A 24,311-nucleotide genomic window follows, 5' to 3' on the forward strand; every position below is an offset into this window, starting at 1 on the left:
AATTGTAAAGAAATAGAACCTCCTACCTCGCTAGTGATCCACTTCAATGTGTTGAGAATACGTGCTCTTTCAAAATCCACCCTATCCGAAATCTGACAGTATCACGGCGGACCCTCACAATGCTCACCTCTGATGTGCCGTGCCCTTGTTGAGACGAGTTGCTAAAGCGATTTTTCACTGAGAAAAATTAATATAAAATATGCATACCTGGCGTTTGTGCAAATGCATCTGTGTGGAGATGTGCCGATTGGGAAAAATGAAATAATGACTCGATAGTTAAATAAATTTGATTGCCAAAAACTAAATGCGGATCGGATTTCGCCTCAAAAATTTCAACTTTTTCACTCATAATATCCCCCAACGATAAACAGTGTGTTGGAAACCTTACAAAATCAAATTTTTACAATATATTATTATTTTGGGATAGCTTTACGAAATGTGGAAAAAATTTCATGCGTGAACTGAAATGGCAAAGAAATGCATTAACTGTATTTTCCACCATTATTATAAATCGTCACAAGATGCCACACTTTATCTATCACTTAAGTTGCTGGGTAGAATTTTATTCACTTGTGTTTCTATGACACTGGCCGTACTCGACACTACAGCGTGTAGGGTGTAGGTAGGCCTTAAACGCTTTTCTTTGTTTATGAATTACAATTCCATATTCACAATGAAGTTGCGGTAGTTACCAAGCAAGGCATATAAAAGATTCGATAGCACACAACTGAATCACTAAGAGACGGGAACACTAGAAAGAAAGCACAAATACTACCAACTACTAGGAAGGGTGATATGCGTGAACCAATGGGGACAAAAGCCATATCCAAGCCGATGAGTGCGTTAAAAGGAATTTAAAAAATTCAACGGGGATTGCAGTTAACTTACCGACGGCTGCGAATATGCTTGATTAGATGTCATACCAAAGGACTTGCAACCCTCCACACGGCCAAACCAATGGCCATGACGCAATTAGCATAAGGCTGATGCATAATATAGCATTGCCAAAGAGCATATGCAAATATAATTCTTTGAGGAAGATCAGATCCACATCTGCTGGTTCACTCCTTAATTTTGGCCATTGTATGTATACACCTTGTACGCATACACCTCAAATAATAGGCGTTAACATGAGTAGATGCTTGCGTTACTTTTTTCTAGTTATGCCAAATGGATAGACACCTCTCGAATAGTAATTTTAAAGCCAGATGAGTACAGTTAAAAAGGTGAATAAAAAATATGGAACTCATTAGTGTTAAGAGACGCCAATCGTCTAATTTCTTCGCCAATTCGATAGTGATTTCAATTCTGCGATTAACCTCCCAGACCCATCTAGTCATATTTTTAATATCCTCCGTTTATTTTCCTATGTCTTAGTTCACAGTAATTGTCTATAAGTACGACGCGATTCCAAACGCTTATAGACATTTTTTAATAGACCGTCATTTAAATTACTTAGAAGGGGAGTTTGGACGAGGCGCGCGCTACGTTTGTGTCTGCGAATGCAAAAAAACACGAGCAGAGCTACGCACGCACACTTGAGCGTCCAGATAAGTAGGAATAAAATACTGATTTCCCCAGTGGTACATCCACTGCTTGCCACTCCCCATTCACTATACCCTGCCCAGCACTTTTCTGCCCGGAGGGTTGGAAAAAGCGGCTGCGCAACCAGACGCGTCGGCAATAAAATAAAGAAGTTGGACACAAATCGATGGTTCAGTAAACTCATTAATATTTCCTCCGCGTGGGAGAGAGGGGGATGAGGGGCGGGTTTGCCGTGGCGGGACGGTGGACGTCTTGCAATGGGGAGGGGAGAAAGAGAAGGCAACAATTACATAGTTGATCTTCTGCAAAATTATCTTATCAAACAGGGTGGAGACAGTGCACACAATGGTTTGGTAATTTAATCAAAGGGAGTTTCGGCCTGACGGTGTCGAACCCAAAACAAAAAAATCACTTTTTGTTCAACAGTTTGTGGGTGAAGTAAGCGAGGATGCGTTCAGCATTTGCAAAAACTACCAAACGCGAAAACAAAACATAGTCTACGTGTTTGAAAACATTAAGTTCGCAATTTGCGAAAAGTGCATTAATCATAGGTGGCATGCATCATACAATTCCAATATTAGGGAAAAGATAAATCTCCGAGGATTTGTTACTAAAGCTAAGTATTCTAATTAATCCATCTATCAGACGCCTCAGAATCTAGTTGTTAATACTGAACTAAAATCACACAAATAAACAAGCCATTAAAGCAAATATTAATAGTTTCGAGTGGATTTTTGCATTGTGAACGACTGAATAAGAACCGCGGTAGTACTTTGGTTTTCTGTTTATCTCTTCGTTTGGGTTATGCAGGCACTCAAGGCTCTGTCATTATACTTCCGCTGAGCGGCATGGCCAGTTGCCCCTTAGTCATTCCCTACGCCGGCAACGCATATTCCGCCCAAGTAGTATGGCTTCTTTTGGCTTCAGGCAAGACTCAGGGCGCTACACATTCTTAAAACCGCGCATACAAGTTTGCAACTCTCTAGAATGAGTATGAGTGCTACTTCTTTGCCGATTGCCTTAACAACTTGCATAAAACAGTTTTGAGTGACCAATATGGTTACATGTGATTTATGAAAGAAATAGTCGAATAAAGGAGATTTCTACCTATAAATAATTTACACTTAATTATCACACACACATTTCCTAAGTCTGATTAGAAATAGCAATGCTCTTAACATGGGCATTAAAGAATTAAGATTTGCGCTCTAGTGTCATAAAAAGTAGATTCGCAAAATGAAAATTGGTATGCTTGTGTTCATTTTTTACATGAAAGGAAAAAAATTTAACGCGTTATAGAAAGTAGTGGCAGATGATTACCCAAACGACTACTACCTGCCTTTCTACAAAACGGTAAAACTATCTTAACTTTTGAAGGGCCTGTGTTTCGAGAATTTTAGGACAGGAGTACTGTTTGTTCTAAACTTACTCTGGGAAAAAGCAGTGAACTTCATTCTTCTCCGCTCATTTGATCTCCGTACTGGTTAAGGCCTATTACGACCCCAGAAAGGATGGAGAAGCAACATCGTTGCCAACTCCAAGCGAATCCGATCTGAAAGGGCAATTGTCATGATTTCCATAACTGATCAACAAAACTTAGTGCTACTGAGGGAGAGTATCTATCGCAGATGGCTGAATCTGTGAAGACACCCAAGAGACGGATTAAAGTGACGTCGATTTAACGATCAGTCAAATCTTAAGTCCTGTTAGAAGCCACTAGCAACTAAAGCATTGCCAGACTTGAATAATGTGAAACCTTATATTTTGAAACTCTCTGCAACATCTATATGGCAATGTTAACTGCATGAATAAGTGACACCTCTCCCACGTTTCTACCAGCAGTGTAATATGTTGGTTGTTTAACTCTTGGTTTTGGTAAAGGGACACTCTGGGTCTCGGCCATCTGTACCTTCGCCAGGTGGGCTGCCCTCGGATCCAGCCTATAGTCCCAAGCCATATTATATGTTAAATATATATATATATATTCTACCGCAGTATCATGTCTTCTTTCGTCTTCAGGGAAGTCTCGGGGCGCTACAGCTGAGTGGAACTTAACATGGACTGCCGCGCATCACCAAAATGAGGTCAAAGTGTAAAGTGTGAATGGAAGCAGAATGGTAGCCCCGTGATACTGGAGCAGCATCTATTCTTCAGTAGAACAAGGCCAACAGAACCTCCGACAAAATCCACGGATAGGACGAAGCTCTACCCATAAGAGAGTTGTTGGGATACATTGCTATCGTTGAGAACGAAGTCCATAGAAAAAATTGAGTTATGTAGAGGTCTAACGCTTTGTCTGACCACATGCCAAAAGATTCAAGATTTTCGGTCCCCTCAGTTTTACTCTCGCCTGGAGGCTTGGCCAATGGCCGCGCCAGGAACCACCCATCCCCTCTGCACACACGTATTAAGTCTCCCTATCCATTGGAACGGGTTATTACAACTTCAAGAAAGAATTTGAAGTGCTGCAGTACTGTCTATTCATATGTAGCGTCCCAAGACTTTCCTGAAGACGATTGAAGATATTATACTAGAGCGAAATATATATGTACATATATTTGACATAGAGAAGGTGTTGGGGCTACTGGCATAGCCCGAAGGCCAGCCCACTCGGCGAGGTACAATGGCCAAGTCAAAAGTGGCTCTTTACCACACGGACCGTTAAACAAACAACCAACACATTACACATACTTAAGTGCCTAGAGTATTTAGGATACGAGGACTTTCATCCGCATAAACTACTAGGAGTACGTTTGCATTCGCTCTGTACAAGCCATCCGGTCCATTTAAAAATATTGCTAATATTTCACAAAATCCTAATTAAATCTGAAAGTGACCACAATTCAGCTAAATTCACGAAGCTATTTGTACTAAATTCTTGATCACGACACCACTCCGAACAAGTTGCTTTAAACACATCATCTCAAAGTTTCTTATGCATATAGATTACCTACTCTACGCTTAACTCACAATGAAGCATTTAAGAAAATTGTTTTGTTTATGTGTAGAACTTTTGCATGTGAAAAGTGGCAAATTTAATTGCGGATTTAACGGCCTTGGAATTGAGCTGGCCAAGTAGGTGAATGGCGTTGGCTTCGCCGCATGTTCACTGACTCAATTCTTAGCTTCTTAAATCTTGGTCACATAGGGTCGTAAGTTTAATGGCCTTCATGCGTAATACGATTTTGGGGACGAGGTTTTGGCTTTTGTAAATATGTTATTTAGACGCTTTCTGAGGCAGAAATAAGGAACATAGTGTTTTTTTGATTGAAGTTGCAATTACTTTGTGGTGCTTAGTAATGAAAATTGTGTGGTGGTATATTTTCTTCAAACAGGGTGCTCACGGTAAATGTACTGCCTTACCCTTCGTTTAAAAATCACTTTAAACTTATTTCATAATTTCTTCCTTGGAAGTAGGACTTAGGTGTCCGTTTTGGTAAATTTGAGGTATATTCCTGAAATTATTGGGCTGCCTTGAATTTCTTACCAGTTTCACCAAGGTTTTTGTCTTGATTCACTACTTATTTACGTCTACATTATTTTTACAGCTTAGGGTTACTCTGGTCATCAGCCACTAAAAGTCATGAATGAGCTCGTTGAAAAACTTGTAAGTGGTTTTTTATATCGCGTTTAGGAGAAAACATTTCGTTTTATCTATTTTATCCCCTTTTCAGTCCTCAAAACGTTGGAATGAACGAAAGGAGGCGTTGGACAGAATCGATGCTAGACTACGATGTGGTGTTTGCACACAACTCGAAGCTTCTGATTTAGTAAACGCACTTATTAACGTAAGTTGAGCGTTTGTTCACGTTCAAGACTCTGTATGTTTCCGCTACCTTTTTTAGGTTCTATTAACTGATACACACCTACAGTTGGTTGCGGCAGCAGCGAATATTATTACCCGTGCGGCTAACACGATGAAAGAGGATTTTGCGCCTTTGTCCAAGCCAACTCTGCTAGCCTGCTTATCGGGACTTAGATCTAGTAAACCTTTCGTCATTTCAGCGCTTCGCTCTACCGTTGATGCAACCTTTAACACTGTGAGTTTTAATTAATAAAGTACTACTATGTTGATGCTCTTCTCTCCCCACATACTTGATTTCCGTTTGCTCTTATTAATTTCCCCACCATATCTTTCCAAGTCCAATTATTCTACGTAAGCACGTCAATTTTTAGTATAAGCCTTTCATTATACAGCAAGAATAATATTTTGCCTTTGGGCAACGACAAGTGCGTGTGCAGCGCCAAGCCTTTCCTCTTTAAGCTCTCGATGGAGGCGATAACAGAGGCAGTTTTAGTGAGTTTATCAGACAAGGCCGCCAATCCAACCATGAAGGAGGAGGCGGTGGGGTTGTTGGGTCGCGCCTTGCAAGCGTCAGGGGGTTCCGCTTCCATCACGGTTCGGCGAACCCTCTTCCGACGTCTGCTGTCGCCCCTCGTGGAGCTGATGGAGGCGCGCAGCGACGGAGTGCGTGAAGCTGCTTGCCATACCCTCGCTATCGCGCGCCGCTACCTCGACGATGACTCTATCTACGCCCGACTCACTCTCGACGTTTTCGATGATAACAAAAAGGCTCGCATTGATCTCGCCTACCAACGCCTTTCCGCCGTTGCCAAAAAGGTTGAGCGTCCTCCCAAGGCTGAATCCACTTTGGCTGATGCCAAAATGGGTATGTCATCTGCTCAAGTATCCTACGTAACTTTTGTCTTTCTAGCCTTTATTCAGTCTAATTTTCTTGACTGTTGAATCATGAATTGGGAATTTTCGTATACTTATACGGCGCAAATACAAAGGCTTGCTGTATGTTAGGGAGCTTATATAGTTTTTGTCGATTAGACATAGAAGTCCAAGTGGCCTCACTTCAGAAGGCTATTGGAAAACGGCATCCACTGGCTTCGTCAGGTGTCGTGCCACCACCACAATCGAAGAAGGCAAAGGCAACTGCCAGTGTTACCACAACCGCACAGCTTCCGGCCTCCTTTGCGACCGAGCAGCATATGTCCGAGGAGGAGGTCAAACGCATCTTCTCGCAAAAGTTAGTTGACAAGATTAATGAACCTTTGCAACCCAGGGAACATTTAGGAAACCAGGGGCTTTCACTCAATCCAGCACGAGTGTTTGTTGTTTGTAATCTTGATGTAATTCCTTAAAGGATGAGAAGCTGATAATATGACCACTACCACTATCAGCATCACACACCTTTATCTAATATCACCCTTTCATTAAATGATTGCCTTTTCATTAAAATGCTCGTTTGATGGCAAGATGCAAAAGAATTGTCTGGGTGTTCTCTCTTTCTAGATCCATACCTGAGAGTGTTGTCAATAACTTGAGTTCAAGTAACTGGAGAGAAAGATTTGAATCGGTCGACCGCCTCTATTCCGCTATTTCCTCCTTTTCCCTCGATTCTCCTGCTTTCCCTCAGGCATTGATCCGTCTTCTTCTGCAGGCACCAGGCTTGAAGGAGTCGAATGTGCAGGTATTTTACGTGATATTTTAAAAAATTTATGCTGCTCTAGATGGTTATTAACTTGTTTTGCTCGATTGTGGAATGAATCAAGATAACATTTTGAGCGGAAAAAAAATATAGAAATGCCGGGCTTGACTACCTTTTAATGTTTTTGAGTTCTTAGGTCTACAGACTAATTTTTACGGTAGAGATCGTACTCGGCAAAAGGTCTTTAGTAGTTACGATTGCAATCCCACATGGCAGATTGGCTTATTCATCATCTGACATTCCTGAAAATGTTATTTTGCTGTTGTGAGCTCCAAACGCACAGCGAGTGCATACGTGCCTATTTGGTGGGTTGCGGGAATTGTCTGAGCATACTTAAAGTCCGCCTATGCTTGATATGAGCCAGCCAGGAGAATGTGAGAGCCCAACTTCCGAATGTTCGGATATTGGCCGTCAGGATACTTCCAGAAAGTTGAATAGAAGCGTTTTCTGGGGATACTGGCATCCTCCACAATTGAGTTTGGTGATCATTATCTAGTTAAATGGGACCCGCTGTTCCCTCTCCTCACTTTAGGTTAGGTGCCGAGTCTTGGAGACGATAGGAGCCATTTTAGAGTACTCAAGGGTGTCATTCATGTGCGAAACCCTCTTTGAGACGCTAACTACCAACCTGGTGAATCTCATATGCACCCCAAAAAACGTCTCCTCCTGCGAGACCTGCCTCAACGGACTGGAGCGGTGCTGCGGTCTTCCTGTGCTTGGTGACGCCCTTCTTCGTCTTGCTGCCTCCACCAAGATACCCAAGTCCACCGAGCACATCATCCTCTGGCTGACGCAAGTCATCGAGCGCTCAGACGGCTTTTGGTGAGGCCTTTCTCTACCATTTCGCGTTTTGCGACCATTCGAATAGTCGAACAGGGTCAAGGACTTCATATTCTGTTCAGACAGAATTACAACCGAATTATCCTACAATATAACGAAACTGATATTTCTTAACTTCGAGGAGTAAAGACATGATCGGTAATGGCTAATGCCAATTTAACCATATAATTGTTTTTTATTTTCTTGGAGTTACAAATTATCGGAAATACAACGGATTCATAACCTTTCTTTATGTCGTACTACTTTACTATTTAGATGGCGCACAGGATCGTCTACGTCTGTTTTCCCTAGCTTTAATTCGTTTTGATCTTGTATCCCTTAATCTGTCAGAGATAATTACGCGTTGATTCAAATGACTGTTTTGTCTCCGTTTTTTGTAAGAGTCACTCAGTTAAACGCAATATCACTTTTTTCCTTTTGTTTTTATCTCTAACTTACTTGAGGACCAGATCGGTTTGCGTCCCATCAAACCATCATGTTGAGATGAGAATGAAAAGTGGGCGTGGGTATTGCATCTCTAAATTACGAAAAAAAAATCGGTGCATTGATGTGCAATTCGTGACTACTCGAGGTAAAAATTTTTAGTTCAAATTGTTAAAAAGTGGTCTGGGTATTGTCCATATCCTTGAATCGGATAAATTTAGGAAAATAATTATTTTTTTTAATTTATAGCCTCAACTATCTACTGACAGTGAAACACTTAAGAGAAGGTTTCAACAGTAGCGCAGAGCCGGTGCGGCACGCCTACGTGAAATTGGCGGGCGCCGTCTACGCAAGTCTTGGCCGCAACAGCAGCGGTGGTGTTGATGTTGGGAGCCCTTCCCCTGAGGCTTTCCGAGCAGATCTCGAGGGCTCGAGCAAGTCGGCGATCGCGGCTTTGCTACGTGACGAGTTCCAGGGCCGCGAAGACGCGGCAGTAGCAATGGCACACGAAACACCTCGGCGTATTAGTGACCGAACCGCCTCACAGGTTCCACTTTCGTTCTCCTCTCCAACTCATCGAAAACTAGAAGGGACCTCTAGAAGGTATATTACGCACCCGCTTTTGTATACACTTTTTGTAATCTGTTTATTTTGTGAACTTTCCAAACTTGGACAGTATTTCTCAGGAACAGAATGCTCCTTATTTTCTTGAGTACATTTCTTCATACTTCTCGGTGTCTCGTGATTTTTTTACCATTACCTCGTAACAAACGATGAAATCAGTATTTGACATGCTCTTAATCGCGTCGCACGTGCTTTAACATTAGTACCTCATTGAAATTCGAAATGTTAGTCTTGACTATCACCATGCATTCGCACATTATATCAATACAACTCTAGGTTTTCGTTTTTACCAATTCAGGTAGTCAAGTGACCAAAAGCCTTGATAACTCAAAATATTTCTTCAGCGTTGTTTTCCACGGGGACTTAATTCAAATTGTATTTTCTGCTTGCATAGCACCGATTGTAAAACAGGCTATTTGCCTCAGCGAGCAGTGCCATAAGATATGCTTATCTGAGAGCTATTGGAAACCTACATTTTCTCCAATTTTGTAATCAGCGCAATTGTTGCACCAATTCAATACCTAAATGAAGACCCAAACCTGTCCCTTTTGCAGAATGACCACAGTTTTGAACAGTCCCTCAGAGGCCCTTCAACGCTCAGTGTATAGTGGCATAGAAAAACCCATATTCGAGAAAGACGAGGCAGAGGCAGAAGATGAAGTGAAAGTCGTAGGGGATTTTGCTGTTGAGAGTCAGTCTTCTCTCCGACTCGCCTCGACTTTCTGTGCGGTCTCTGTGCCTCTTCTGATTGCCGATTTCAGAGCCAAGAAGACACGTCTCGTCCAGCTGGCTACGGGGACTCTTCATGTAAGACATCATCTCCATCGTGCACTAAAACCCGATTTTATAAATGGACCCCCAAATACTCATCCCAAAACTTGTTCGACTTATGAGAAAAGATTAAACCCCTCATATGAAGGCGAACTAATGGCGTTTTTTTGCCAAACTAGTTCCGTTCTGTTAGTGACTAATTCATTTTGTCTACACTTTCTTTTTTATCATTCCTACAATGCTGATTTGATCCTATACATTTATCCCTCTCTTTCGGTGTAATAGTCAAGTTTTTGTTTTTACAGCCCACTCGCCAACGTCTCGAGGGTGATTTCATTGATGCCGGTATGCACCCCAACCTTAGACATCTCTTAACTTTGTGGGACTCGAACCCTGACAAGACAAGGGAGGCTCTGGTTTTGCTGACGCACCTCCTGCTGCAACACACTCCATCTCGGCAGAAGGCGCCCGAGCACCACCGAGACCTGTTGTCAGACACACTGGCCAACTTAGATCTCCTCTTCCAGTGGATGGCTGAATCCTGCTTCGTCTCCGAAACTCTTGTTCCTGAGGTCGTGTCCCAAGGTATGCCTAGTCACTCTCCCTTCACCTTACTTCTATTATCATATTTCGGAATTGGTTCCCACTTAGTCGGTCTCCTAGTAGAGGTTGCATTCCGTTTGATGAAGTATTTTCTTCTTTGCAACAGCTCTTGAATACTTAGACGAACTCATAGCTCGTCTGGCTGATGCGAAGATGACCTTGACGCCTGCTGAGGTGCGAATCCTACTACCTTGGCCGCTTTTTGCACCCCACATGCTCAATCAGTACTTTGGCCAGGTTTCGGAGAGGTGCTGTCGTCTCACCAGTCTCCTCTTCAGCCTCTGTCGTGTCCTCTCGGCCGATGAGGTCTACTTAATCGTCATGGAGGCTATGAGCACTGTCACTGAGACGGAGATTCTCAAAGGTAGGTGTCAGTAGCTTGACAGATCTACACGGGCACCAAAAAACATTGTTTTATCACAGTTAGTGCAGAATTCTGCACTTTGCAAGTACCAAATACTTTTGCGTGAACATGTTTATGTGTGTGTTATTTGTTTTGACCTCTGTCACACACAGACGCATAGGGGTTGCTGATCTCTCTCTTCTTAGAAATGCTCCTCCTGGTAAAGCTTTTACTAACGCGTTTTCCGAGCCTGCCCAATCCTTCAGTTGCGGATATCAAGGCGATTGCCCAGCATGTCGGCTCGTCGCACAAGGAGGTCCATCGGGCGGCTTTGGAGTGCCTCAAGGCGGCTCGCGGCGCATACTCTACTGAGCAGATATCCACAATGGCTGGAAAGGTGAGTCTGTGGTGCTAATGGTGCTACCTGTGATGAGTTAGTAGCAAGGGTTTTTAAAATTTTCAGTTAACCGAACGAGATAGAGCCTTCCTGGAGGAGGCGTTGAATAAGGATGCTTCTACTACGAGTTTCCACACGCCTCTTCGACCGAAAATTCCATACTTTGACGGTGGTTTCAGTGCATCTTACACAAATAACCCAAGCATTCTTGCGTAAGTGAATTACGTTAAGCAAAATACCTAAAAATACGGGAAATTGCTCCTCTGGCTCTATGGTGTTTAGCTATTTCCCTAATTAACATCACACTGCTATTTTTCGAGTTCTATAAAGTGGGAAATGCTAGTTGGAGGCCTGATATTTATATCCAAATGTTAGCGATCAGCTTTAAGAGGACTTATGCTCTATCCTTCATTTAGTACGCATCGTCGTGATAATTTGGATTTTATATGATACTTAATTACCTATACTTGCGCTCCGAACTATATGTGTCGCATTAAAGATTAAATGCCAGTGACATGATTGTTTTTTGGTGCTAGTGCTAGGTAGTTTGTGTATTGACACGTACCTGGCGAATAAATAAATGAGGATGAACTCAATGGTGCTGGGCAAATGCTAGTGGTCTATATGAGGTGAATTGCAGACTTCATAAGGACTGAATTTCATGCAAACTAGTGAGAAATGCCACCAGATTTCCCATTTGTGGGGCTGTTTTTTTCCTTGAAGGGGTTTTCATGCGCCATGAATGCTTCATATTAGGAGTCTAACGGTGTCACATTTAAACATTTATCCAAATAATGCAATTGCAGAACCTAGTCGATTGATGCTCCCGAATTCTAGAGGCTTTTAAATAAACATTAAAGTAATCAAGTGAGATCAACTGGTATTGTTTTCATTAACCTGCTTTCTGATAGCGATTTGGTTAGGGCAAATTGCTCTCCATAGTCACATTTAGCAACTACCTAAAACTAGTTTAGTGTTATTCCCCTCGACACTTATTTTACCTCTTTTTTCTTGGTCAATCGGTGAATTGCAGGTCGGTGTCGCGGAGTCAGCCCATGCAGTGCTCGCGTCTCACGGGGCCAGATGACGAGGAGGGTTGTCTGCATGCCCTCCGTCAGTGGATGCTGGGGGTGCTGGCTGAGGACGACCGCACCAAGGAGGTGCGCATGGTCGCTTTCCTTGTTTCCAAACTCTTAGCTTCACCGTCGCTTTCCCCGTCCCCCTCTACCTGCGACAATGATTGGGCTAAAACCCTCGATACTGCCCTCCTTGCCGTTTCCCACCTGGACTTTCTTCACCAATGTAAGCCTCACTTATAGTGTATTACGTTTTTGACGGCATTCCTTGATCAGTTTCTGTTAATGCTGGGCACTCGCACCGTTAATGGGTCTTAAACGATGACTTGAAAGTGGAAACTTTAGTCGATCTCAAACGAACTGTTATTTACCACTGTGTCGGATGAACATTTAATCTGAAGAGGGGGTTTGGTTGGAATTTTGGCAAGATATCTAGAAAATAAAGGATCGCTGTAGGTAGCTCTATTATCAGATCAAGTTGCCTTCTATAAGTTTCGTCAAGGACAGTATTTAGTGTGATCAATTAATATGCCTTACCTTTGAGATGGTCTCTCCGATCTTGTCTCGTTTCTCAACCATTAATCTTTCGCGACTTAAGAAACTTAAGACAAAATTAATTGCGTCATGTTCTCTAGCATTGCTAAACTTCTTACGCAAACTGAAAACATTGTTTCTGTCGCAGTTCCTGCTATTTCATAATGCCAGTACTGGTGAAGAAGAAGAAATTAATGGGCATTCTTCGCTTAAGTAATCACACTACGAATTTTAAAACCCATCGGTGAAAAATTTTGCGAAAGTGTATTCTTTTGTTATTTGACAAAAGCCTAACTGGTTTAGAGTAAGATAAATTTGCATAAATTTGTGGGTGTGTAGTTTAAGAGGAAGTTGCACAATAACCTTTACACATACCGGTATTTTCCTAAGGGTGGATTTGGATAAGAGGTGAATTAGGCCAATTGAAATGCAAATACTTGCCGACGTGCGCGCATCTCAACCCAAACAGCTGTAAGCCACGTTTTTCTTAGTGGCATGAAAATCTCTGGTCTTTTGTGTTCCTTTTTTTCAGCCACAGCGACGCGAGATCTGCTTCTTCCGAAGGCCTCTACACTGATCGAGCACCTAGGTCTGCAGATGAGTCACGTTGCTTTGGGAAGTGTCCCCGCCTCTAATTACACCACCGAGGAGGCGTGTCGATTCGTTCGTGCAACCGTCGGCTTCGTTATCTCTGTGCGTTATTTCTATTATTCCCTTTCTCCGGTTTTGGGTTTGGCGACCAAGCAAATGCTTGAAATCGCCAGAGGTCCGATTATGCCGACGCTTAGCACCGCCTCTTCGAAGGACTTGGTCTGTTAGGATTTCCAAAGGGCAGAATTGAAGTGTGTACGATCGTCTCTTTTGGGCTAGATACTTTGTTCTCTACTAATATAGCTTACGAACAGGTTTGTCCTTTTTTGTATAATTTAAAGTCGATGAAACCGTAATATTTTTCAGCAACTTAATTGTTTAGTAGTTCTCTCATTTATAAGGCTAAAATTCATTCGCCCATGAAGAGAAAAGGAAATATAAGTGATTTATACTTTTTAAAATGCAATTCTTGTGAATAAATTATACCATTTACCCAGGATTTACTTCAGTACTACCGTACGCTCATATTGCGTCCTTGTTGAAAATCAACTTTTAACCTAACTAACGCGGAGGGATCTTTGTAAAGTTTAAATCCTGCCACCTGAACTTACTTTCGAGAAATAAATGACGCCCTAATTGAATATGTTCGTGGGCTGGATACCTTTACTTGGCATGATTAATCAAAATTTTTGCTCTCATTTCGAAACATGATTATGTGGTTCCAAGAAAGTTTCCTCCTCAACCGTCACTCATTCCCTCGGTTGACCAAACACTATAGATCTCGAGCTTATACTCCTCACTCTTCCCTTGTCGTCTCAACAGATTTTCCGTGCGGCCTTCCTCACTCGTGACCTCACGGCCCACATTCTCTCGCAGCTACTTGCGGGTCTGCTACTTCTCCATGCCGTGCTCGACTGTATCTGCCAGGGTCGCTTCGAATCTTTGCCTCTTAAGGGCTCCTTTCTCTTTCTTCTCGTCGATCTGGACATTGCGAGGCTCCTGGAAGAGGAACTCCTACTCACCCTGGAGTTTGTCCATGAGAAACTCATCATTAGCAGCCTCTTTACTTATATTGTGTGAGTAAAATGCTCCTTCAAACTTCACGTACTTCCCTCATGAACTTCACTCGGGAGCACTGATTGATTACTTCACGCATGACTCAAAATATTGCTGAGTAATCTATCCCTTCAAGGGCATGATTTTGGTACAAAATTATTGCCTTTGTTCGAAAACAATTTTAGACTTTGATGCTTGGCTAGTTTTGAATTCGCGGCGGGTGATTTTGTGAGAATTTACCTGAAAACTACGCTGTTTGCCCACAAAGACGTTGGTCTTCATTTCGATTAGTTGGGGAATTGAGTGTCTGAGTAGGCGGATTATTTAATTAAATTCATATGTGGAAGAGCTACCGGAGTGGCTATTTCTTAAGCTGTCTACTTGTTCCTAGGACTCAAACCTGCTGCTCGATTTTCAGTGAATATCACTACTACTTGTTTCGCTAATCTAAATGTGGTATGGTTGAGAAAATCTTGTACTCAGATTGTTTTGACAGTTGCAATTCCCTTGATTGTGGCTCTAAATATTTACAAGTATTCTGTATTTTAATCACATGGATTTCAACTAGTGCGCGCTAGTAGTTTTAAGGGTGGAGTCCAGTTTGTCCATTCTCTGATTCAATCCAAAAAGTGTTGGAAATATCTGATGTCAGTCATGTTTGCTAGTCGTTTTGACCCTTTCACATTCGTTGCATTTCGGGGCGACCAAAAACTATGTGCTTCAGTGATTTTCTTTGATCACTGTTATAACAAAACATTTATTCAGCACTGGGCAATAAGTGGTGCTTCAATTTTGCATGTGGTGTCTCTTCAAGTCTCTTTGGCTTTCGCCAAGTTGGCAGTACAAACTCCTCTTTATTTATGTTATTTAGAGCCTTGACTAGCCTCGCAAATGGCCAGTGGAGTGGTAACGAGGCAGCTGAGAGTGATATTGGTAGGAGCTGGTTGGCTAAAAATAATCTACTTCTAAATATGCTGAACCTTGCAATGAAAGAATTGGCGGAAAATCAAGGTAAGGTTTGCCTCCATGCTGATGTTTTAATGTATGAATTGTAGTTCTTTTCTGGAGTCTGGTAATTTTCAGAATGAGAGCTCTGCGCTTGGTCACTTCATAGTGGTATCTTTTAGAAGAGACTCGATCTAAAATCTTGATCTCCCCACCTTAAGTTCACTCTGTAAATTATGTCGTATGTACATTTTTTTGTGGAAATTTACACTATTCACTTAAATGAATCTTCCTTATGCAAATGAAGACGACCATCGAGATGATGTGAATGCGGTACTGAAGGCTCTGGAGACATCACGTTCCTATGAACTCCAGTCTGATTTCCATGAGGGTCAGCTGATGGTCGCGTTTGCCTTGAATCGACTACATTCCTGAGTAGGTGTCCTTTTTGTTATTATTTATTTGTGTTTTTTTTGCTAGCGCTTCGAGTCTTGGTGATTTGAATGTAGATTAACCTTCCCACGTCGGTGTATGCTGTACGAATAACATGGGGACGCATAACATATTACGGTATCAACTTATTTGTTTGTTTGGAAGTATCACCCAGTGTGTTTTTACGTGGTTTCGTATCTGACAGTTTTTTCTGCTATTAGAATCAAGTATTGGAGTCGGCAGCTGTTGCTGCAAGGTACAACTTGAAGCGCATCGATGTACATAATAGTACTGCGTACCTACTTCCATTTCACTCGCTGTGTTGAAAATCTTTTACAAAACTGAAATATACAACATGCCCGTCTGTTTTTTTTTCACAAGTACCTATTGCCATCTGTTTTGAGTCACCTCCTCACCACATTTTATTCCGCCACATAAGCCGTCTGAGGCTGCTTCTCCACTCTATCTCTCATTTTCATCATTGGAAATTATTTATTTCTCGATTCTCGTATCTCCTAAGCACTGATTCTTCCACACATCCTGCCGATACACCCACAATGGAGATAATTAGGAGTTCTGCGTATAGCCTTGAAGAATCATCGCAAAGTGACGGCCCTTCATGTGATAGGTGGGCATGGAGATTATGCACTATCCCGCAAACAATGGCGTCTCAAAGTTCTCTCTCCACTCCTCCGATGGCAGAGGTGTGTGTTGCCTGTGTCTGTACATGCGCATTTGGTTGTGCTGCCTAATGGGTGGAGAGAGTGCAACCCTCCTGCTGCCTACTCTTGTGCATGTGTGCGTGAGTGGTGTGGATAAAACGTGACTCACTGCAGCAACACTCGGATATTGTTTAGGATGGATTGGGCCTTCCTTTCTCATGAATGCACACTCCTGTGAGCCGATGTTTGTACGGTGAAACTGCAACCCGGTCTCACGAGGATGCTGTCCTACGAGCTCTCGCCTTCCAAAGCCCCATAACCCACTGCCCCTGATGTATCTACTTTTAGTCGAGATTCTATTCGACTAGTTTTTGAGTGAGTGCTCTATCTTTTTTCTGTTTTAGGATGTGCTAACCTCGCGATTTCGTTCAATATTCGAAGTTCACTGCATTTGCTTGGATTGTTAATGATGTGGATGTCACCTGGCTAAATACTAGTCAATCGCAATCCTGTATTTTCCTGTGCCTTACGATGAAATTCCGGAAAATTCGATGCAGGTAATATTAATTCGATTTCCCTTTGACATTTTTTAAGAATTGAGAACGGCTATCGTATAAAACCGCAGTTTTCGTAGGGCATGAACCATACACTAGGGACCTTAGCATTCTACGTTGGTGCATGCTGTGCTGGAGAAAGTGACGAAATTAATTATTTGAATTTGATAATCAAGTAGCTAAGGTTAAGCTTCTTCAGTGAAGATCCTACCACAAAGAATGGCATAAAATTTGGGAACTTGCTATAAAATGATAGATTTAGAGATCTTCCTTAATTTGTATTGGTTAACCAAATGTAAAGTAGAGTATGTGGCTCAAAGTTCTGCTGATAAGGCCGTCAAATCAGAAATTGGGTAGCCTCATTCAACGGTAACCTTAAGGACAATTTAGTATACTAGTGTGTAATGCGCCTGGCTGATCACTGCTTCAGCGCGCGTAACTCGTCGCTCGGTTTCTGCACCACCTGTTTCTCAAGTCGATCTAGTGGTCCTTATCTTGCTAGCAGACTTTATGCGTGGATTGGGAGTTGTGCTAGAGATGTTGTGTCCAGTCGCTCGTCGAGTCGATGTGAAAGTAGATGTTCTTATCGATTGAAGAGTGTTCGTGGCCATTCTGCGACCAGATACCACCACCTTAGTCACAACAAAGAAGGGCGATTCGACCGGCAAAGCATTGTCTGTACAGCCATTTAATTTGCCGAGTCGACCGATTATGTGCACGCAATGCCCACGGACCTTAACAGCAAAGCTATCGTGGTGATGCAATATGACCTCGCATTTGGACTTCTGAATCCTTGGTAATCTGGTGAATTCAGAAAGCCCCTTTCTGCCGAAAGGGTTCAGGATTCAACGAAGAATTGTTGTTGCAGTTATGTAGACTGCAACTTTCCATTGTATATTAGATATTCAGCTGATCTTGGGTGGCAAACTATGATGTCAAAGTTCCCTTTGGCCTTATTAGCGCGCTTATTCTCTTTTTGAATGTCCCCTTTGATGAGAAAAATTATGAATCACCATCTGGATTTAGGTTAGGCATTGTTGGGGCTATTGTGTTAATCGTTTTATTTGTGGAAATTGAGTGAAGGCTTGCTGTTGACTATGTTAGACAAAATTTCGTCCTACTGGAGAGCTTTGATATTCTTGTTGGAGTTAATAACGCTTGCTCGCTGTGATTAAAACACTAATCGGGGTCAAACCGGGTGACAACTTTTGTATCAGCACGCTTTATCTCGAGGATATAGCGTTAATGGAAAAGACCATTAGTAAATCAATCGGGATTGGAATGCATTTATTTGTTTTTAGAAATTAAAGCGATTACCGTGTAGTCTTGGAACGTATACGAAGCCAAGTATGCAAGTCAGGGAGAAAATGCACTACGTATTGGCTGTTTTACCTGCAGCCGTTTTGGGTTCTTTCGCCGTTTAAGCGGCTTTCATGCTAGCTGTTTCCGCGGGGAGATTTGTGTCTACAACCGCCGCCATGGCTGTGGCTACCGGTGCGATTGATTCCTCTTGCTTATCCGACTTTGTCTGGGGATTTTGAAGCTGCAGTTGAGTGTGCTGCTGTGTGATAGTATCTAGATAGTCCAGACATTCAGCTGAGGTCAGCTTGACAATGATGTTCTTCTTCGAGTCCGTGCCTGGATGGGTGACCTCAATGTGCCGTACAAGGTGGTCTTTCCGGTAGTACTCCTTCTGACAGACCCCACACACAAAGGGCTTAAACCCCACGTGCCTCAGAGAGTGTCTCTGTAGGTTCGATCGCTGTGTGAACTGAGCGCCGCAGAAGTTGCATCGGAAGGCCTTGTGCTGCGAGTAGGTGTGCTCGCATAGCGAGTTGAGAGAGAGGAAGGCGAGTTTGCATTGGTTACAGACAAAGGACTTGCCATAACGCCGTGTGGATGCGAGAATATCATCTGTCTCGGAAGAGTAGACGGGATCGTTTGAAGGGTCTGGTAGGCTAGCCAGTGACTGCACTGACGTCACCGGTGCGTTGGTAGTGTTGGTGAGCATTGGGCGTGGAAGAATAGGCCGAGGAGTGCTGCTACTCACCTTTGGGGTCGTGGTAAGGGGGAGGACAAGCTTGTTGGTTGTTGGAGGAGTGGAAGTGAGGTTAGGGAGGATTGGGACCTGATGCTTGGGCTCCAGTTGGGCCGCGCTAGCGAGAGCATTCATGAGAGTTGGTGCGATGGTATCGCTAACCTCTGGAGTTTGACCGACCAAATGCTGCTCCATTTCGGGCATCTTGCAGGGCGGAACTTCTTCAAGGGCACCTGGTGGACTTTGTGGAATCTTGCAAGGTCTGCAGAATTTCCTTTTCCTCCTCGAGGTCGACTGTGTCACGGGTCCCTCTGTTTCGACACTAACGGGAGGATCGCCACACTCAACGCCCGAGTCATTTAGAGGTGAGGCAACAACCAGTTCTGGCGAGATTGCAGTAATCTTATTGTCCGCTTCTTCCCCAGCTACTCGCTTAAAGCATCGATTCACAATAAGGCTGCGGTAGTTTTCCCCATCAATTTGATAAGCGATGAGCGCTTGTAATCGGATTTCCTTGGCGAAAGATGGGAAAAGTGCTCTAACTAGAAGCTGAGCGAGTTGATTTTCATCTAGTATCGCCACTTCATTCGAGACCTCCTGACCGTTACATTCTGAATCTTGCAGTGCGCCATTGAGGAGCTTTTGTTTCTCATCTGCAGTAGTATTTTCTAATAACAAATTAAAACAAGTATTTTAACAGTATTTGTGCGATCGTGTTACACCACGACTACCACTTATTTGAGTTACTAATTCTGTGTAAGTTTTAGGTAAATATGGGGTTTTACCGCACGCAGGAAGCGGGCACAATCACGCCTACGCCAAAATTGACTGACGGGGTTACAACGTTAAGTTTCGCTACTTGACAGTGGAGAGTGTCCACGTGGCCAGTGATAACTTGTCTCACCGCCAGGCCGATGGAGGTGCGAGGCCAAGCGCCGCGCTCACCTCACAGCGTAGTGCATGCGCACACTGGCCGCCTGCGACCACGCGCGCGTCCAGTTGGAGCGTGCGCAATCGATAATGCCTCGCCGTGGTGCGCGCACGCACTGAGTGCATGCACCGGCGCGCAATGCCTCCTATAAACAATGTGCAGTCGCGCACCCGCGCACAGGCCTTCTTGTGCGTACACATTTGCATCTAAATACGCACGTACCGTTGACCTTCACTCCGTTGCACGGCTAGATTGGATCAATGCCTGGACCTCGTGCTTTTTGGGTTCATAGGGCAGAGGGAGGGTTGGTTTTTTGCTAGAAATAGAGTCCCGTGACTCCTTGGGCTTGAAATGCTCCAAGAATCTAAATGTGGTCCCAGGGGGAATTGGGTGGAAGTGGTAGTTGGGGTAATATTTTCATGCTACCAGCTCTTATTATTTATTTCGTTACATTCTAAAGGCCACTCTTTTCTGCAAGTACACTACCCCCGTTTCTGGTGGCTGGAGGAGAAACGAGTTTTGTAGCTGATCAACAAAACAAAAATGCGGGATCCTCTCATTTGTACTTTCTGATATCTTAAGCCCAAGGGCTTCATTCAAAAAGCCTCTGCCTATGGCATTAATTGGTGGTGTAGGTGATGAAAAATACAAGTGGAATGCTAATGAATATGTGCTGCACACATTGCACAAGCTAAACGGTGGGTTGATTTTGAGTAATGCGGAAAATTTCAAACGGCAAATAGCACTATTCCACATTTTCGCATGCGCTCTGGTAAATCTGCACCTGATTGGCCGGCCAACAATGATACGCAGAAATTACAGCTGGAACTGTCGCGAATCCAAAGTTTACTGAGTGAGCTTTGTAGAATATTGTAGCTGAATAAGGATTACCATTCATGTACGGAGGAGATCACCAGAACCAATGGGTATTAAATGCGTGTTTTGTGAATAAGGTGGAGGATGTTTGTGATTGGTTAGCGATATTTCCCCGTATCATCTGCATGGTCATTTGCCCGTACGCAAAATTTCTATTGGTTCAAATGAGGAAAACGGACTGTACTACGATTAGTTGGAAGGCGGACTGTTTTTCCAGATACGCTGACTTTCCCTCGCTTATATTGCATCTGATATCGACTTCATTACGATGTTTTAAGGGTTGTAGTTAAGTGAAACATCGAATCAGTCATCCATGTGTTTATATTCGTCACCTACGGGTTCTGTGTGGGCACCATCATAGCCACCACAAACAATAACAAACCCTAGGTTAGCAGCAGGTTCTGCGTTTTTAAAAAAGTATTGATTCATTTAAAACTTGCATCTTAACATTTAACTCTAGTAGATAAAAAAAAATCTGTCTGGGGACTGTCAGCAAGTGCAGTTCTTCGTTATTCCACTAAATTTAGTCTTGGTCAAGGAGCATGATTAAATTTTTAGTGTCAATTCTTTATTCTTTTTCGTCCAGGAGCTGATTAAGAGGCGCACATTCTACCTGCGACTTTTAATGTTGTGATACTGAGGAGCCGCTTTACTGCAGTTTTTCAAGCACATAACATTAAAATCGGTCCAATACATAGCTGCGCCACATGCTAAATCGTGGCAAGTAATTGTATAGCCGGCCTTAGTTGCAAAGCAGGATTTATTCGCAAAAAAATTGCGGAAGCGTTGCTTGGTTAGATGGTAAATTGTTACTAATAAGAAGGTGAATTCATGATTATAATCTTAATTGCTTTAGATATCACTCATAGGGATAGTTAAATAAAGTCGGTCTGAGTTTACAGTAATTAGCTTCACTTTGGTGAAAGATAGTTTAAACGTCCCATTGATAGGACGAACTGCCTAACAGTTCAGACTAGATTGCTGTGATTATTCATTAACTGACACACGAAGCCAAGGAAGCCAGCCTACAAGTATGCGTTTGTAGTATTTTGGTGCAGCAATCTTCCGTAAAAATGCAAAGATTGGATTTCAATTACCTCCTCTCACTTTAGTACTGTCGGTCAACGGACTAGACATGTGAAAACATCAAGATTCTGTTAAATGGAAAAGTAATCGAAAGTCAAGCATTACCTCCAATCATTACCAGTAACAAGATTAAGGAACCAAACAATCATGTAAGTAGTAAATGCGATGCTACACTAAAACCAGATGCATTTTAAACAATAATTTTGCCAATAGCAGGAAGAAGGAGCTTAAAAAAAACCAAACTGAAATGCGGGTTAGCATACACTACCGCACTGCCTCAATCATGTTGCATTACCTTTTGGACCCTATGATATCCCCTAAAAGGAGTCCATTTTATGGTTGCTTATGATAAACATTAAATTTTGAAAGAAATTAATGGTGGGGGTAGGGGAATAACGGATGGTAGATGCTAATGCGCATAAGAAAAACGACTGCGATTTTCCTTCAGGGGTGATTAAAATAAAGGTAGATAATGACAGGCATAACCAAATATGTGCTACGTGGATCAGAGGCAGGCCTTAAGAGGAGAGCAAGAAAATAGAAGGGTTAGAAACCGTTTCCTCTTTTCTATGTGATCAATAGCCCCTGTTCGTGTTTGCGTGTGCTTACGGGCTCTGTTTAAACAAAACGGTGGATGGGAAAGTGTCTTAAATTCTCCCTTTCTTTTCTGTTGTGAATCTACGGTAAATAAACAAGCCTCTATGTGATGCAGACACAGGGAAAAGCCATTGAAATAGTTATCGTTTGTGTGGAGAATAAATTGCCAGATGATTTCCTAATTCTTTAGAATTTCGTACAGGTATGGATGGAAAGTTACTGGTCTCCAGTTGATGATCATCTTAGTAGCGGTTTCCAGCTATAGCATTTATCCCACTGAGAAAGCTGATTATTATCACAAAGGAGACCAGCAACTAGCAGTGCTTCGGCTTGCCATAGGTCTCAAGTTGATATAAACGGCTCATTAAGCCCCTATATTCAGTACTCTTGAGCTGGATTGAGACACCCACCAGTTGTGCATTTTACGCAGGCTGAGCGACTTAGTTTAAAGTAGGTAGAAGATGGTGCAATCGCCTTAATGTTCAACCCGAAAACCACCTATTTAATGTACGTGGATAATTTTCCATTATTTTAGGAATGGCGGTGTCAATCCCTTCAAACGCATGGTGACCTATAAAAGTCTTCCAAATCATTATTTCAACTGTTAATTCAATTACATGTTACGATGCAGACTGATGCTTGTCCAGTTGTCCTTTTCTTGTTTAAATGGTCGAACCTGTCGGTACCTGGCAATGCGGTTCAATAGGTTATTAAAAGTGACTTTTGTGTTGTGTATGTAAACACCTACACGAGACCTATGTACCAGATGCGTGACCAAAATTAACCACAGAAATAAATCATATGCAGTTTTTTTCTACACCGGCCCATTAAATGGGATCTTAACGTGTTTGAGTTGCAGCTTCCAATCCAGCTGAGCACAGCTATTTAGTAGCTGTGGGCTTTGTGGCTGAATTCGCAGAAACGCCGGAGGACGTGATAAATGTTGTCTATTATCAATACGATCCATTTATTCTTGGATAAAATTAAGTCATCCTGTGGCAGAATTTGCAATAGACTTTCCTGCCACCCAAATGACGAATTTTTGCAACTACAACAAACCAACATATCGAATCGGAATCCCCTGCCTCTGTCATTACGCTGAAGTTATGCTCACTCCAAGGGTACCTTTCTAAGACAAATAACGTTCCAATGTGAGTACGGAATAAAGTAAAACAATGGGGAAAAGATTATTTTATGGAAATATTCAACACATTAGTGGAATTGTGGGACTGAATTATTTTGAGATTTATGTAGAATGATATAATTTGGTGTGCCTTCATCAGGAAAGAAAGGAAAGCGTAATGACTACTACTCCTTCAACTTTCAACGTTATAGGTTAAATAGAAAAGTGACAGTTGCCTGCCATTAGTTGTAAAATAGTAAAAAGTAAATATCTGGGAAGTGAACTGCATTCATTACTTGGTTAAATTACCTTGGATGGTACCCTCCAATGTGGCAAAATTCCCAAATCCCCTCTGACGGTAAATGTCCTGATTAAGTTGGACCTCTGGTGCATAAACAACCATTTTTTCAAGGTATCTTTTATTAGCACGACCGTATCCAAATTTATGCATTTTTTTGATATCGCAAGTATGCAAAGTCGTGTAATCTAGTCCTTCCTGTGGGCGGATGCAAATTGTAGTAGGCAAATGATATTTCAGCAGGGTGACAACGACTGTTTATGTTTAAGAGTCTGCGCTGTTTGTGAAACATTTTTCACGGTCAGTAAATCCTGTTATAGTTTGGCGCAAACTCATGTGGCCAATAAAAGGCCAGTGTGTTCCATGATCACTTAGGTGCAATTTGCACCTGATCTGAGGCCAATCTGTCTGCTATTCCCATTGCCTGACCTAAATGTGGTCATCACGACATTCGTTATTAATAAGCAT

The 24,311-nt window shown here is 42.5% G+C and overlaps 2 protein-coding genes across 2 annotated transcripts; one reads left to right on the forward strand and one right to left on the reverse strand. All coding sequences in view use genetic code 11, as the record gives it.

Moving 5' to 3' along the window:
• Window positions 1-5,128: 5,128 nt before the first annotated feature.
• On the forward strand, window positions 5,129-15,681 carry EGR_00190 (Cytoskeleton-associated protein; the record flags this gene model as incomplete). Its single annotated transcript, XM_024489439.1, has 18 exons — window positions 5,129-5,152; window positions 5,220-5,333; window positions 5,391-5,585; window positions 5,810-6,215; window positions 6,383-6,581; window positions 6,848-7,025; window positions 7,576-7,865; window positions 8,556-8,909; window positions 9,485-9,737; window positions 10,007-10,286; window positions 10,411-10,668; window positions 10,854-11,044; window positions 11,111-11,256; window positions 12,078-12,346; window positions 13,187-13,464; window positions 14,068-14,321; window positions 15,173-15,312; window positions 15,554-15,681. The coding sequence occupies 18 exons, from the start codon at window positions 5,129-5,131 to the stop codon at window positions 15,679-15,681; spliced, it is 3,957 nt and encodes a 1,318-aa protein (XP_024356117.1).
• A 2,633-nt stretch (window positions 15,682-18,314) lies between these two features.
• EGR_00191 (Chorion transcription factor Cf2) lies at window positions 18,315-23,996 on the reverse strand (the record flags this gene model as incomplete). Its single annotated transcript, XM_024489440.1, has 2 exons — window positions 18,315-19,585; window positions 23,855-23,996. The coding sequence occupies 2 exons, from the start codon at window positions 23,994-23,996 to the stop codon at window positions 18,315-18,317; spliced, it is 1,413 nt and encodes a 470-aa protein (XP_024356118.1).
• Window positions 23,997-24,311: the final 315 nt, after the last annotated feature.

This window comes from Echinococcus granulosus (assembly GCF_000524195.1).
Source record: "Echinococcus granulosus chromosome Unknown EG_S00001, whole genome shotgun sequence".
Classification (NCBI taxonomy): domain Eukaryota; kingdom Metazoa; phylum Platyhelminthes; class Cestoda; order Cyclophyllidea; family Taeniidae; genus Echinococcus; species Echinococcus granulosus.